Source organism: Sarcophilus harrisii, chromosome 2 (assembly GCF_902635505.1).
Source record: "Sarcophilus harrisii chromosome 2, mSarHar1.11, whole genome shotgun sequence".
Lineage (NCBI taxonomy): Eukaryota > Metazoa > Chordata > Mammalia > Dasyuromorphia > Dasyuridae > Sarcophilus > Sarcophilus harrisii.
The window spans coordinates 217,034,214-217,049,890 of NC_045427.1; the positions used below are offsets into that span (position 1 = coordinate 217,034,214).

General features: G+C 43.5%; 1 protein-coding gene across 3 annotated transcripts in view; it reads left to right on the forward strand.

The window, feature by feature from the left end:
- Positions 1–15,160, forward strand: part of ADCY3 (adenylate cyclase 3) — a 110,026-nt gene extending 94,866 nt beyond the window's left edge. For 2 of the 3 annotated variants that reach the window (XM_031951449.1, XM_031951450.1), the window contains exons 13-22: positions 584–700; positions 2,022–2,281; positions 3,784–3,846; positions 5,245–5,326; positions 7,508–7,666; positions 8,421–8,567; positions 8,933–9,052; positions 11,113–11,236; positions 13,500–13,624; positions 14,211–14,393. In XM_031951449.1, the coding sequence (XP_031807309.1) occupies positions 584–700; positions 2,022–2,281; positions 3,784–3,846; positions 5,245–5,326; positions 7,508–7,666; positions 8,421–8,567; positions 8,933–9,052; positions 11,113–11,236; positions 13,500–13,624; positions 14,211–14,393 (1,380 nt within the window). Of the gene's footprint in view, positions 1–583; positions 701–2,021; positions 2,282–3,783; positions 3,847–5,244; positions 5,327–7,507; positions 7,667–8,420; positions 8,568–8,932; positions 9,053–11,112; positions 11,237–13,499; positions 13,625–14,210 lie in introns of all 3 variants that reach the window. The other variant, XM_031951451.1, reaches the window with a different exon arrangement.
- The last annotated feature ends 517 nt before the right edge of the window (positions 15,161–15,677 follow it).

The window sequence follows — 15,677 nt, forward strand, 5'->3', positions numbered from 1 at the left end:
TGAGGCAGCGCTGATACTACTCAATCTCTACTTCCTTGAGACAGTCCAAAATTCACACCAATGAATAAGCTCTTCACCCATTTTTCCTTAGAAGAGAAAGGTCAAAGAAATGCCTGAAACTGGTTTTAATCTACAGAGTCAGGGCATAGGCTTATAAACAATCTGCCAGAGGCATAGAATTTTATAAGTCTAAGTATCTATAGACTTGCCTTTATGCTCTCTCCTTCCTACCTTGCATCCCCACCCTGTCCTTCCAGAAATATTTTTTCCTTGATTTGTCCAACAATAATTGCCCCACCACACTCTTGGCTTTTGTACTCTTGAGATGGCTCTTCTGGAATGAGAGCAGAGTCAGTCAGGCAGCTGGATCCTCAGTATCAAGAAAGGAGCAAGCAGGGTGGTTTGATGAGCAGTGACTGCTTTGCCTGACTTTGTCCAGTATTTTTTCTTTCTAGATTATTTTCCCATAGGTGCAGTGTTGCTGACGACACTCCCAGAATAGGGCTGTAGGGGAAGTTCGCAATTGTGTCTTTAGGAAGCAAGAATCCTTGCTCATCTCTCCTGAAATTCTGTTCCCTTACAGCGGTTCCCAAAGAAGCTCGTGGCCTTTTCTACCTGGATTGACCGGACCCGTTGGGCTAGGAATACTTGGGCCATGTCCGCCATTTTCATTCTCATCTTGGCCAATGTTGTGGATATGGTGAGTTCCTCAGTTCTCTGACTCCTGTCCTGAATGGCAGAACCCTACTTCCTTAGCAGAATTAGTTTATCCTTTTGTTTTATGTGGTTAAAGCAGACCACATGTTCCACCAAGTACCAGCCAATCCTCTTACTTAATTAGAAATGGGTTTCTTGTAAATTATAGGCAAGAGCTGGAAGAGACCTTTGTAAGTCTGCAAAGTACTTGGTGCTTGTCTGGGAAGAGCTGATGCCTTCACAGACTATGTGGGTGTGGGGAAGGTTATCTTAATATAATAGAGCTGGATTCAACTCATCCAGAAATCCCAGCAGGAGTGATCAGTTCAGGAGCGTATAAACAACCTCACTGGACACTGAGAGAGCTGAGCCCAGGCATCTTTCTGTATTGACCCCCTTTTTCAGATGAAATGGTGTTGCCAGGAAAATATTCAAGCAGGCTAAGGTTGATTGTACCTAGGTATAATCAATAAGTTAAAATCTAAAAGCAATTAAGTGAGATAATATTACTCACTGTTTTTCCTGTTTCTAACAATAACATTAGTGAAAGATAATTTCAGAGCTTCTGAAAACATGATAGCAATTCAGGAAAAAAACATATCTATGACTATTCATTTATTAATTTTTTTTCCCTCTAGTAGTGCTTCCTACCACCTCCAGGATCAAATATAAGATCCTGTGTTAGGCACTCAAAGCCCTTCCCTCTGTTGGTTATTCCCATTTTATTCTGTATAGAGCTTGTTTGTATCAAGCTGTGAGTTCCTTCAGAGCAGGTATCATCTTTTGCCTTTCCAATGTTCAGCATAGTGCCTGGCTCACAGCAAGTGCTTAATAAATCTCTATCAAATAATTAATTCATTTTTAAAGATCTAAAATCATCAAGGACTTCATTTGATTTGAACCTGAAAAATGGGATTGTACAAGAACAGTCACTCTTCTTTGTTGTTGCTGAGACACATCTGACTTTTTCTGATCCCATTTGGGATTTCCTTAGCAAAGAGACTGGAGGGAGCTGCCATTTTCTTTCTCCGGGTCAGATTGGGGAAACTGAGGCAGGCAGGGCTAAGTGTCCCACAGCCAGCATGCATCTGAGGCCAGATTTAAATTCTGGAAGAGGAGTCTTCCTGACCACCCAGCTCTGTGCGCTTCCCTTACCCCTTTCTCTGACTCCTGGGAGTAATGATGCGATTACTCAGAGGACCTTGGAGGTGGCTGCTGGCTCCATGGCACCCGTCTCCCCGGATGCCCAGGAACGACAGCTACACTAGTTCTCCCCCACGCCCTTCATCCTGTCCCCCTCATCTCCTTCTCTGCTCCCCATGTAGCTCAGCTGCTTGCAGAACTACACGGGAATCACCAACGGAACAACGGTGACCATCATGGCAGGGGGCTGCGTCGACAATCCCAAATACTACAGCTACGTGGCCGTGCTGGCGCTCATTGCCGCCATCATGCTGGTGCAGGTCAGCCATATGGTGAAGCTCACGCTCATGCTACTGGTCACGGCAGCCGTGGGGGTCATCAACATCTACGCCTGGCGCCCCATCTTCGATGCATATGACCGAAAACGCTTCCAGGAGCATGAGTAAGTGAGGCAGTGCCCGCTCCTGTGGAAAGTCCTCTGCAGCCCCCCCTTCTCTGGCCATGTATCCTCCCCTCACACCTTCTGTTTCCCCTCCCCTAGCATGACCATTTCAGGCTGTTCACCTGCCCCCATTGCCCACCTTTGCCCTAGCACTGAGGGCTGGAGCAAACTAACTACTGCCGGTGGGGAACAGACCCTGTTCTCATCCGGGGGACAGACCCTGTTCTCATCCTGGGCCCAGACAAAGTGAGTGTGTTAGCTTTAGCCCATAGGATAGTCAGGGACTGGTTCTCTGCCCCCTTGCCCTGTCCTACTTTCTAATGCTTTACTCTTTTTCACTACTACAGAAGTGACAGGGCCTAGCTGGGATCACCTGGGGAATGGAAGAAAGAGAGTAGGAATCCAATCCAACCCTGTAACCAGTATTTGACTTTAGATGGGCTCCATTCATACTTAAATCAAGGTGTCTTCAGTAAGCAGGGAAAAATCCCAGGGAAAGAGGGCCCTTCTTTGTCTTACCTGCATTTCGAGATTTCCCTTTATGTCTGTCCTGTGCCCCTTTCCCCCTTGGGGAAGAGAGAGGTCTCCTGGCTTGCCAGCTAGTTTCAAAGTGACCATAAGCTAACAAACAAAAAATTGTCACAGAGAGAATTGTAAAGGTCCAAAGAAACTGAAGCTATCATAGCAAATACAAATTTATTGCTAAGTGTTTAATATCCCAAGATAATTCTCCTCTATGATATAGAGGAATTATAATCTATAAATTTATCCCATGTGTGCTGGTAAATGTTTAACAAATGGTTCCACCACCCTCCCAAATTGTATTTTTAACAAACTTTTAAGTTTAATCTGCAAACTTTTACATTTAACTTACGTTACTAACCTGTACCACTTTCTTAAGTCTAAATAATCAACAAAACAATAACTCCAAACCTGATTTGCAACATTTGACAAATTTTCTAAGTGAAAAGGCTACTGAAAATGTAATAATCAAGATCTGGCGTGAGCTGACTCCAGACACCCCTACCTATGTCATTTCTCAGCTACAGTCACTGTAAAAACAAAAATGCTGTTCTGGCTACATTGTGACTACTAATATGCTCCTTTGTCTGAGGCCTTCTTTATTTCTGGATCAGGGAAAATCAACTAAATAAAGGAGCATTGTGTCTTTTCTTTACTTCTCCTCAAAGGAGTTATACACAGCTTGTTCTTTCAAGGTTTTTCTCAAAAGCTTTCAGGCTAGAAATCAAACTATAAGGCTGGGGTTGAGCTGGGAGAGAGGGGAAAGGAGGATCTTCAGATGTTCAAAGAGAAGACTAGCTACTAAGGAAAGTTCAGGTAGAGGCTGATCCAGGTAGTCAGGTTACCCTAAGGAAGAGAGTGGAGGGAGAGTGGAAGATGCCAGGATATAGAGAATAGGATGGGAGTGATTGATATTCTGATCTACCTGCTGGGTTCTGGGACTTAGATAGGAAGTGACTGAACTATGTCTGTCCTATTAGCTCCTCACCCCTGGTCATTACAGAGAAGATGCAGGTGTTTACCACCATCAATGGCACTGATGGGTAAGGATCATTGCTTTCTTCTTCCTTTTCACCCTCATTTCTACTTTGTCCTTTCATTTTTGTAAACTTTTCATAGTGCTTTTGTGGGAGTGGAGGCTATAATATGTCAAGAAGCTGCAGTCTCAACCTATGAGGGATGTACATGGGAGAGCATTGTGGGCAGATAAAGGGATTATAGACTCACAAGACACCTTGTTAGTGGGTCTTAGCTTTGTTTTGTTAGGTTACAGAAAACTTACAGAAGGGGACAGATATGAAGGGAGAGGGAGATTGTGTGATGGTTGGGTGAAGAGGATTGTTTTTAAGAGAAGAGAGGAAAATGAAGGAAGGATGGAAGAAAGTAAAAATGGGAGAGAAGAGAAAATGGAGAAGAGAGTGAGAGAAAAGGATGAGAATGTTATAAGAGAGAAAAAATGAGAGAAAAGAGAATGTTAAGAGAATGAAGGGAAAATGAAAAAGAAAAGAGAATGAGAAAAGACGGGAAAGAAAAGAGAATGACAAGAGAGGAAAAGATGAGAATGAAAGACAAGAAAAGAAGAGAATAAGAGAAAAAGGAAAAAATGAAATAATGAAAAAGAAGATGAGAGTAAAATGAGAAATAAGGGAAAGGGAAAAGAGAATAAAAGAAAAGAATGAGAAGGAAAAGAGAATGGGAAAGGTAAAGGATGAAAAGAGGAAAAAAGAAAGGAATAAGAAAAAAAGAAAATGAAAAACAGAGATTAACAAGGAAGAGAAAGGAAAGGAAAAGAGGAAGAAGCAAAGAAAATATTAAAAGAGGATAGGAAGAAGGGAAGAAGAGAGTGAGAAAGGAAAGGAAAGAAAGAGGAAGAATGGAGCTAGTTTTAGAGAATAGTGATATCTTACTGCTTGCTAGGGTCTCCCTAAAATCTGGCTGATTGGGGATAAACTGAGAAAAAGGCTGATAGTGGAAGATGCTGACTACAGGACATAGTGACTTCTTCCATCTCAGAATTCAGTACAATTAAAGATGCATTTATTGTGTTCTTATGTCCAAACCACTGCAGTCTTCCTGTAATTAGAAGTGGTTTATCAAATAGTCACTTATATTGATGTACTCTGCAGTGGCTGATCATAGGGTCGAGGTAGGGTGAGGAGTTACTCATAGCCAGAAGATTAACATTCAGTTGGCAGATGAGGAAGGTCTTAAAGTCCAGGAGGATTTGGGTCTCAGTGTGGAGGCTGTTGAGAGGAGCTAAGAGGTTTTGGATGGGGTGGGATAGGGAGCAGCCACTCCTGGGCTTTGCTAAAGGATGGGCCCTGTTCCTGTACCGACTGCCAGGATGGGGAGCATGGTCCATCCAGAATAAAGTCCAGTCGCTTCATGTGCCTCGTATGTCTCTGTTCTCTCCTCCCTGCTCTGCTCTCACCCTGGCCCAGGCTGCCTTTGATCCCCTCCAAGTACTCCATGACGGTGATGGTCTTCATGATGATGCTAAGTTTTTACTACTTTGCCCGGCACGTGAGTACCTCTGTTCTCTGTGCCCAAGCCCCGGGACGTCCCAGAGCTCTCTGGGTTGGTTTGTTCCCTGCTCTGGGAACTCAGGGTCTGGCTACGGTTTCTCTGTCACTGGTTTGCGTGACGCTGGGTAAGGCACCTCCTTTCCTATGCTTAGGGGACTTCACCCGAAGGCAGTGAGGTGAGAGAATAGAGAGCTGTCCTAGAATCAGGAAGGTCCTGCTTCTGTGACCCGGGCAGGTCGCCTGGGCAGGCCCCTAAGGCTGCTCAGTCACAGAAAAGGAGGCCATCTGCAGAGCGCTCCCCCGGAGCTCTCCCATTGTCCAAACTTGGTTTTTTAACTGCCTGGCTTTTCTCCCTTCTCAAGGAAGACCCCATATGCTTATAAGGAGTTCCCAGGGGCACATCAGCCCAAAGATTCTGTGTGAGTCAGGGCAGGAAGCAGCTTTGTACCATGAGAGAGCATCCGAGGAGGTGGAGGCTTTAGAATTGGCTCTAGTTCTCTCTTGGGATTGGGTAGCATCATTGCTGTTGTGTTCAACTGACCATGAGATTTTCTTGGCAAAGATACTGGGGTGGTCCCTCATTTCTTTCTCTAGTGGATTAAGGAAAGCAGAGGGTAAGTGATTTGCCTAGGAACATACAACTATTAAGTGTCTGAGGCCAGATTTGAACCCAGATCTTCCTGACTCCAGGCCCTGTGCTTTTATCCATAGAGCCACCCAGCTGTCTCCTGGATGGAAACAGGTTTTAAGTAAAAAGGGAATTAGAGAAGCCATCTATTCTTCGCATAAGGTCACAAAGAGTCAGACACTATTGAAATGATTGGACAACAACAACAAAAGTCTGACCTCCTTATTTTACAGATGGGAAACTGAGGCACAGGGCAGAGAAGTGACTTAAGGTCCCACAGATAGGAAGATCACAGACAGGATTTGATGCAGGTTCACCGATTTCAAATCCAGTTCTCTTTCCACTGAACCAGGATGGCCTCTGAGGACCTTTTTAGCCCTAAATCTATGGATCAACAAGACAGAAAAATGAGAAACAGTTAATATGGCAGGGGTCCTCAAACTTTTTAAATAGGGGGCCAGTTCACTGTCCCTCAGACTGTTGGAGGGCTGGACTATAGTAAAAACAAAAACTTTGTTTTGTGGGCCTTTAAATAAAGAAACTTCATATAAAAATGAGAAACAGTTAATATGGCAGGGGTCCTCAAACTTTTTAAATAGGGGGCCAGTTCACTGTCCCTCAGACTGTTGGAGGGCTGGACTATAGTAAAAACAAAAACTTTGTTTTGTGGGCCTTTAAATAAAGAACATTGTCATTTGCATTGTACAATGAAAAGAGCACTGGGATTTGGAGTCAAAGAAAAAAAAGGGAAGGAAGGGGAGAGGAAGAAAGAGAAAGAGAAGGAAGAGAGAGGAAGGAGGAAGGAAGAAGAAAGGAAAGGAAAGAGGGAGGGAGAGAAAGGAAGGAAGGGAAGGAGGAAGAATAAAAAGGAGAAGAAAAGGGATGGAGAAGGAGTGAGGGAAGGGGAAAAGGAAAGAAGCATTTATTAAGGACCTACTATGTACGAGGCACTGTGCTAAGCATTTTACAAATATTTATCTCATTAGATCCTCCAAAGATCCATGGAAGTTAGGTTCTATTACATCCTCCCCACCTCCATTTTATAATTTAGGAAACTGAGGCAAATAGAGGTTAAGGTGATTTACCAAGGATTGCACAGCTGGTAATAGTCTGAGGCTGCATTTGAACTCAGGTCTTTCTGGTCCTCCACTGTGCCTCTTGAAGTCTTTCCCTCTCATTCTCAATTTCCTCATCCGTGAGGTTCCCTTCTAGCTTTAGCTCTGTCATCCTGAGGTTTTGTGGATTTGTAGGAGGATTCCTACCTCCAGCGCCAGCTTTCTGAGTCAAATCTTTTCTCCCTCTTGTTTTACCAAATGTTGAACCACGGATCTTCAGTCTCCCCATTCCCTCCCACTCCAGGGCACCTTGACTGTGGGATAGTGAAAAGTGCACTGGCTCTGGGGGAAGCGGATCCCATCTTGCTACCTGTGTGATCTTGAGCAAGTGGCTCCCACCTCTGGGCCTCCATGTGCTCATCTGTATGAGGCTGATTGGACTGAGACCTGCCGTCCCTTTAGCAGTTGAGGTCACGCTGTTTACTTGGGTTGGCAGGTGGAAAAACTGGCCCGCACCCTGTTCCTGTGGAAGATCGAAGTCCATGACCAGAAGGAACGTGTGTACGAAATGAGACGCTGGAATGAGGCCCTGGTCACCAACATGCTGCCGGAGCACGTGGCCCGCCATTTCTTGGGCTCAAAGAAACGGGATGAGGTGAGAGGCTGCAAGGGAACCTACCAGGCATCCTTAGGGGAGAACCAAGGAAGACAAGCAACTAGTCAACCCTTATTAAGCACCTACTGTGTACTAAAAACCAATTGTGCTTTATGTATAATATCATTTCATTTCTTCTAGTGTCTGGAAGCATTTTGCTTCTTCCAGCCCAGAGGGACATTTCACTCTCAGTTTGATGCCTTTGATTCAACAGAGTTGTTCTCACCATATAATGGCAATGCAGTGTAGCAGTCTTGTTATTTAAGGGTAGTGGAATGCTTTGTTCATTGATTCAATCAGGTCCCAGCCTTATAGATGCATTAAAAAAAAAAAAAAAAACTATTATTGCCATGGACTAATGACTCTCTGACTTCCTGTGTTATAAGACAATAGTTAACAAAACAGAGCAGCATATTAGCCATGGCTGAAAATGTATATATATATATATCCTTCCATTCCTGCAGTCTACCACAAAGCTTCTTTTAACTGTAAGTTGCAACCCCAACTGGGGTCGCATAATTGAATGTGGAAAATTAGGATTTATTTTCAGTAAATGTTTAATTTGTGTAACTATATACCTGGAGCCGTGTAAAATTTTCTTGGGCAAAAAAAGGGTCATGAGGGGGGAAAAGGTTGAGAAACCCAGATCTGTCATATTTCCTGAGACAGCCAGGCCTTTGAAGCCCCGATTGGCCGCTGCGTTTCTTACGGTTCTGAAGACTTTTGGTGTTTATTCTCTCCCCACTCTTTTCAGGAACTGTACAGTCAGTCATATGATGAGATTGGCGTCATGTTTGCCTCCCTGCCCAACTTTGCTGACTTCTACACGGAGGAGAGCATCAACAATGGGGGCATTGAGTGCCTCCGCTTCCTTAACGAGATCATCTCGGACTTTGACTCTGTGAGTATTTCGGACTCCTGCCGTCCGGCACTGAGCACTGATAACCTACAGACGAGGTACAGAGTGGGACAGGGCCAAAGAATGCGCAGGGGAGAGACGGTGGCGGGATAAAAGGCACAGTTCTTGGGGTGGTGCTTTAGCTGTTTATATTTGGGGTCCTAAAATGCTAGAGTTTGGGGAGACTTAGGACAGAAGCTCTTAAATCAGCTAGATGGGAAAAGCTGGCCAGCAATGGCCTCCGTAGCCATCTCACCCAGTTCCGTGGAATACTGGGGAACACCAGCATGTTCTGGGGTTCTTGGCTTTGGGGGAGCTTGCTCCCGTGCCCTTACTGTGCTGTTTCTCCTTTGTGATTCTCGCTTCAGCTCCTGGACAACCCTAAATTTCGTATCATCACCAAGATCAAGACCATTGGCAGCACCTATATGGCAGCATCGGGGGTCACACCAGATGTCAACACCAATGGCTTTACAAGTGGAAACAAGGTAGTCACATCACTGCCGGGGAGAAAAGAGGGGAACTGTCTAGCGGGAGGGCAAGAGCGGAGTGAGCTCCTGCTTTTAGTTCTTGGGGCATGGTGAATACAGCATAGCTTTGTGCCTTTCCCAGGCCCCGATTATAGCTTCTTCTGAATTATGGCCATTTGTGTGAGTGTCTTATGTCCATTATTAAATGGGGCCTCCTTGAGGTTGGGGGTCCCCTGAGCTCTTCCCTGGGCTTGCTGACAGCTGGGTCGGGCCGGCGCTCAGGAGATGCATGTCAGCCGATTGAGAAGGCTTGGTTGGCAGCACGGTGGTCATTCTCATGCCTCCTCAGTCCAACCCAGCCAAGCGAGCAGTCCAGGTTTTGAAGTCATCGATCTGGAGCTAATGAGAGAGAGGTTAAATGACTTGCCCAGGATCATACCTAAGGTAGAATTTGAATTCTGCAGGTGTTTCCCCGCTAAAATCAATAGTTCGATGGTGCTCTTTATATTTTTCTCTTGTTCTTCTGTTTTTTCCATTTCTTCCTTCCCTTTTTCCTTTCCTTCAAATTAAACTCATTAAATAAATGGTGGGTAGAAGGCTGGTAGTGATTTCAGGTAGGCCTGGATTCAAATCCTGCCACTGATACCTACTGGCTGTGGGATTTTGTTTGAGTTCAAATCCCTTTATCACAATAAAATAAAATAAAGGAGTATCTACAGGATGCTGGGAGTTCTGAGGAAAAATAAAACAAAAAAGATGCTACTCCTGCTTTCTGAAGGTTACCATCTAGTTAGGGAAACAAACATAGATTTTTATGATCAAAAGGTAACAAGCAATTCAAAATCTACCAAACATTGGTAGAAGAGACAGTACAAGCAAATAGAGATATCATAATATGGAGGAAAGAGTTGGGACTGGTCAGCAGAGCCTTGGATTCAAGTGTTACCACTAATAGCTGTGTAACTTGTAGGTAAATCACTTTATCTTCCCATGTTTATAAAATGAGTAAGGTTGGACTGAGAGCCTTCCAGCTTGAACATGCTTATGTTTTTATCAGTCATATGTTTAGTTGTTAGATAAGCATTTTTAATTGTGATTTAAGCAAGTTCAAGGAAGAAAGAACTTTATTTCTGAAGGGATTTGTCAGGGCAAGACTTCCTATTTATCATTAATAAAACACCTACTATGTGTCAGCTTTCATATTAGGTGGTGGGAATTCAAAGACAGAACAGCAACATTCTCTGCCCTCAAGGAATTTGCAGTATAAGTGGTGAAACAATATGTACATAAAAATATATAACATATTGGGAGGGAAATACTAGAAACTAGAGGAATCCTAGATTTAAAGTTGGATAGGGCTTTAAAAGACTCCAAAACCATGGTTTTACAGATAAGGAAACTAAGGGCCAGAGAAATTATGACTTATCCAAGGTCACAAAGAGAAAAGGTAGGATTTGAACACTTTGACTTTCTAATGCAACACACTGCCTTCTCAAGCAAAAGTTCCTGCAGTAGGACTGGAATAAGGAAGTTTCATGGAGAAAGAAATTTTGAAGAAAACTAGGGCTTTTAAGAGGGAGAGGTGAAAAGAAAATGCATTCAAGGCATGGAGATTTTGAGTATGGGGAACAACCTACACTAAGGCCTATCTCTATTTTTATTTTAATATATGTTATGTTACTATATAACATGCAAATATATTTTATATAATAACCTATTTAAGATATAATATACATAAATATATATTTATTGTATAAGTAAAATTTAATTATTTATCTTTCTAAGGAGAGAGTGAAATTCAGTAGGGATGCAGTATCACATGTAAAGAACAGGCCTGAATTGCTTCCTGTTCCCCAGCCTATACATTAGGCCTGCCAGTGACGGCCAGGGCCCTGCTCAGGCCTTCAGGTGGCACTGAAAGGGGCTGTCAGTCCCTGTCACAGAAAGCTAACACGGGATCTCAGGAATAGACTCTTGTGAGGGTGAGGTGCTATTACAGAGGATAGAAGGACATTGGAGGTCTAGGCAAGTAGAAACAGGTTCCTGAACTTTCTTTTGCTCCTACTCCACGGCACCAGGAGGAAAAGTCAGATAAAGAACGCTGGCAGCATCTTGCAGATCTGGCTGACTTCGCTCTGGCCATGAAGGACACTCTTACTAACATCAACAATCAGTCTTTCAACAATTTCATGCTTCGCATAGGTGAGTATTTTTTATAAAGCTTTTTCTTTTCTTTTTTTTAATTTTATTTTTTATTATAGCTTTTTATTTACAAAACTTATGCATGAGTAATTTTTCAACATTGATCCTTGCAAAAACTTCTGTTCCATTTTTCCCCCTCTTTCCCCCCACCCCCTTCCCTAGATGGCAGGCAGTCTTATACATGTTAAATATGTTAAAGTATGTTAAATACAATATATGTATACATATTTATATAGTTCTCTTGTTGCACAGGAAAGATCAGATTTAGAAAGAAGGTAAAAATAACCTGAGAAGAAAAACAAAAATGCAAGCAAACAACAGAAAGAGTGGAAATGCTATGTTGTGGTCCATACTCATTTCCCAGTATTTTTCCTCTGGGTGCATCTGGTTCTGTTTGTTACAGATCAATTGGAACTGATTTGGATCCTCTCACTGTTGAAGAGAGCCACGTCCATAAGTTTTTTATTTTCAAAACATATGCACGGATAATTTTTCAACACTGATCCTTGCATAGCCTTGTGTTCCAAATTTCCCTCCGTCCCCTCACTCCCTCCCTTAGATGTCAAGCAATCCAACATGTTATAAATGTTAAGATATATGTTAAATCCAATGTGTAAACATATTTATACAATTCTCTTTGCATAGGGTAAATAAAGGGGCTAAAATACTACAGGAAAAGACTGTCTTAGTGGGGCCCTTTGTGGAGCTCTGAGTTACACACAGTGGGATCATCATATTGAAAGGAGAGAAAGAAAAGTGAAGTTGCCATTTTGAGATGAGCTAGAAGAAGGGAGCCAGTTGGAGAAGAGGGATCAAAATTAAAACAAGCCTTCTTTCCCACTGAATCCCCTTGGAGAGCACATATTTCACTACTCTTGCCTTCAAGTCAGTTTTTTTTCTCTTAAAATGTTTTAGTGATATAATCATTTTTTAAAAACATCACTGTCCCTTCCCAATAACTCCTCTTCTTGAATGCAATTTAACCCTCCCTTGTAAGAAATAGCTACAATTAAAAAAAATTCAGTGCTCACATCTGACAATGGATCGCTCATCTGCCATCTAGCATTGGCGACCTTTCAGCTGAGAGGCAGAGGGCAAGCTTTATCATTAGTCCTTGCGTCTCTGGTGGGTTAGAGGCAACTGGTAGCATGCGGATAGAGCACTGGGCCTGGTGTCGGGAAGCCCTGAGTTCAGTGACCCTGGGCAAATCTCTTAACCCCCCCTTGCCTGTTTCCTCCAAATCCATAACAGCACCTACCTTGCACAGCTGTTGCGAGGATCAAATGAGGTATTTATAAGAGACCTTTAGCACTGCATCTGACACATGGTAGGCGTTACAGAAATGTTTGGACCTCCAAAAGTAAAAGGTTTTAAGACAAGATAGCATGAATCTATATAACCATCTATTGTTATTTAGATTGTAAGCTCCTTGAGAGCAGGAAGGGCCTTTTTATGTGTGTCCCCAGCCACATAGTAGGTATTTAATACTTTTTGGCTTAACTATCTTCAAATATTTCTGTAGTTCCATATCCTTCTCTCCCTCCTCGGGGACACAGATAAAGCAGACTGTAACAGAGAAAAAATCAGTGTTTATGAGATTTAAAATATCACAGCAGGGGGTAGGAGTGAGAATGATTTCCCATCAGAGATCAGGGCATGGGTGAAGGGATTGTTAGAAGAAACTTTTCCTCTGAAACAGTAAAGATGAGAGCAGAGATTAAAATAGAAACCTTTGGGCAACAGTAAAAGTAGATGATACACCTTCACAAGAGATGGTTTCAATTTTTTTCAGGGCATTAACCACTGGGGATACAAGTATTTTAAAAAGGAACAATACTTCTGAGGGAGACAAGTACAATATATATATGCAAAATAAAAACATAAGGTGATTTGGGAGGGAGGGCACTGGCAATCGGAGAGACTCTCAAAGGTCTTCATGCCAAACATAGTGTTTGAATTTTCCTCTTATAGGAAGAAAGGGACTTGGGGAGACAGAAGGAAGGAGGTAGTGCATTCCAGCAGAGTGTAAAAGCATGGAGACAAGAAATGAGGGGTGTCAGGAAAAGGGGCCAGTTTGCCTCTGAGGGATGGCAGGGAATGTCCAGTGAAGCTGGAAGGGTAGGTTGGAGCCAGGTTGTGTAGGGATTTGGGAATTAGGCCCGAGTTATATAAAAGAAGGCATTTTGTGCACCTCAAATCACTATGTAAATGTGAACAAGTTACAACAGTGATATCAAATCTTATTTCTCCCACTTTTTTTCAGGTATGAACAAAGGAGGAGTACTGGCCGGAGTTATAGGGGCCCGAAAACCCCATTATGACATCTGGGGGAATACCGTCAATGTGGCCAGTAGAATGGAGTCAACAGGTGTCATGGGCAATATCCAGGTATGCTTCCCAAGGGCTGAGGTATCAGAGCTAGAGGAATCTGTGGCCAGGGGAGCCAGCTCCTTCATACCAGATCAAGCCAATTGGCCAGGCTGGCATTCACTCCAGACCTGAGTGGCTATAGGGTTGCCATGGTCAGAGCCTTTCTTTCTAGATACCTAATCAGGAGAGGCCAGAGACCGTGATGGTCTTCTGTGAGGAGCCCGTCCCTCCTTGCACATGCAGATCCAGGTGAGAGCAGCCCGGCCCAGTGGAATGAGGCCTGAATTTGGAGCTAAGCGGGTCCAGGCCTGACTCTGGGCCCAGCCACTCACGGCCTCTCTTTGGCTTTCAAGTTCTGCATCTGCAAAATTTGGGAGTGTTTTCCATCTCCTAATCAAGAGCAGTTTTGAAGGCAAGAGGTCACAAGGGGGAGGTGGTGCAGAGATGGAGAATCTGAGGACCAGAGAAGCTGGCCGGCTTAAAGTCTCACAAGCAGACTAGCCTTCGTTCTTTTCTCATCACCTGTTGCCCAGCACAAATAACTTCAATCTAGGATCACCTCCCTACCAGCACCCTTTTCTATGTACCATTCCTCCTTTTCTAGGTGGTAGAGGAAACACAGACCATCCTACGGGAATATGGCTTCCGCTTTGTCAGACGTGGCCCCATCTTTGTCAAAGGAAAGGGGGAGCTGCTGACCTTCTTCCTTAAGGGACGGGATAAGCCGGCCCCATTCCCTAATGGCTCCTCCGTCACGCTGCCCCACCAGGTAGTGGACAACTCCTGAGTGGCTCTCACCCACCCAGAGATGGGAGGGGCAGTTCCAAAGCAGAACACTACTTTTGTGAAAGACAAATGACTTAAGTCTTGATATTCTGAAATTATCAAATGAGTTCCCACATAGACTTTAGATACGGCCTCTCCCTGCTTCCCCTCCTTTGTTCTGGGAGTGTAAGCCCAGTGGGTACCTGCAATCACTCTTCAGTGTGCTAGACAGCTTCTTCAGAGTAGGGAGAAATTGTGCTGGAATGATCATTCCAGGACCCTAGCACCTCCCCTCCCCCCCAGCCAAGAGAGGCCAGAGCCACTGTGAGCAGAGCGTTTGTCCCTGAGCAAAGGTCTTTGCTACTGGACTGGCCACCCAGATCCTACGGGGGTCTGCACAGACCAGAGGGATTGAGGCTTTTTCTGTTACGGAGCTCTAGAGAGGGTCCAGTTTGTTTTCATGCAGTCGGAGAAATAAACAGACCAGTCCTGATTGGTTTGTTCATTGTAATGGACATCCCTGCCATCTTAGTCTTGAGATCAGGAAGAATGAGTGCAATATTTCCTTTTACTTGGGGGAGGGGAAAAATTTATTTCCAAAAGAAAGAACAGAGATTATATATAAACAGATTCTTCTACATTTATATTTTTAACTGTTTCTGTTCATTAACAGTTTCTTTCCAATACTGCCTTGCCTTTTGAGCTCTTGCTAGTCACCTTTGCTATAGCTTTAAAAGAGAATTTACAGGTGATAAAGAACAAGACTGTTTTAATAAAATGTTTATCCAACTCTAAGTGTGGTTATTATGAAGTTTCTAATCCCGCTTATGCTCTGAGCGGCAGTAAATAGGGCTTCGCCTACTCAGACGAAACTTTCCTGGAAGATGGGATCTGGTGTCATGGACTAAAACCTAACCTTTAATTACTGATCATTCTTCTTCAGTGTTAGGATGAGAGCTGGAAAAGACCAAAGAATGGTCCCACATACTGTTTAATCATTTTTCTTCCCTCGATAATCAATGATTAACATACAATCACAGGTGACAACCTTCAGGGAAGGTACCTTATAATTGGTTCCTCTTTATCCCCACTGAGCTTTGATTGCCTATAACACAGATAATCTACAGCTCTTAACCAGACTTTACAATGTACTTCTGCACCCAGAGATGTGTCTGACATTCCAGAATTCACATGCGGTAGAAAGAACTCAGAACGAGGAGACATGAGATCTGGACAAGACAGATCCAGAGACCAAAAGTGCTAAAGCAAATACAAATCAGATACAGAGCTATATCGGGAGGGTGGT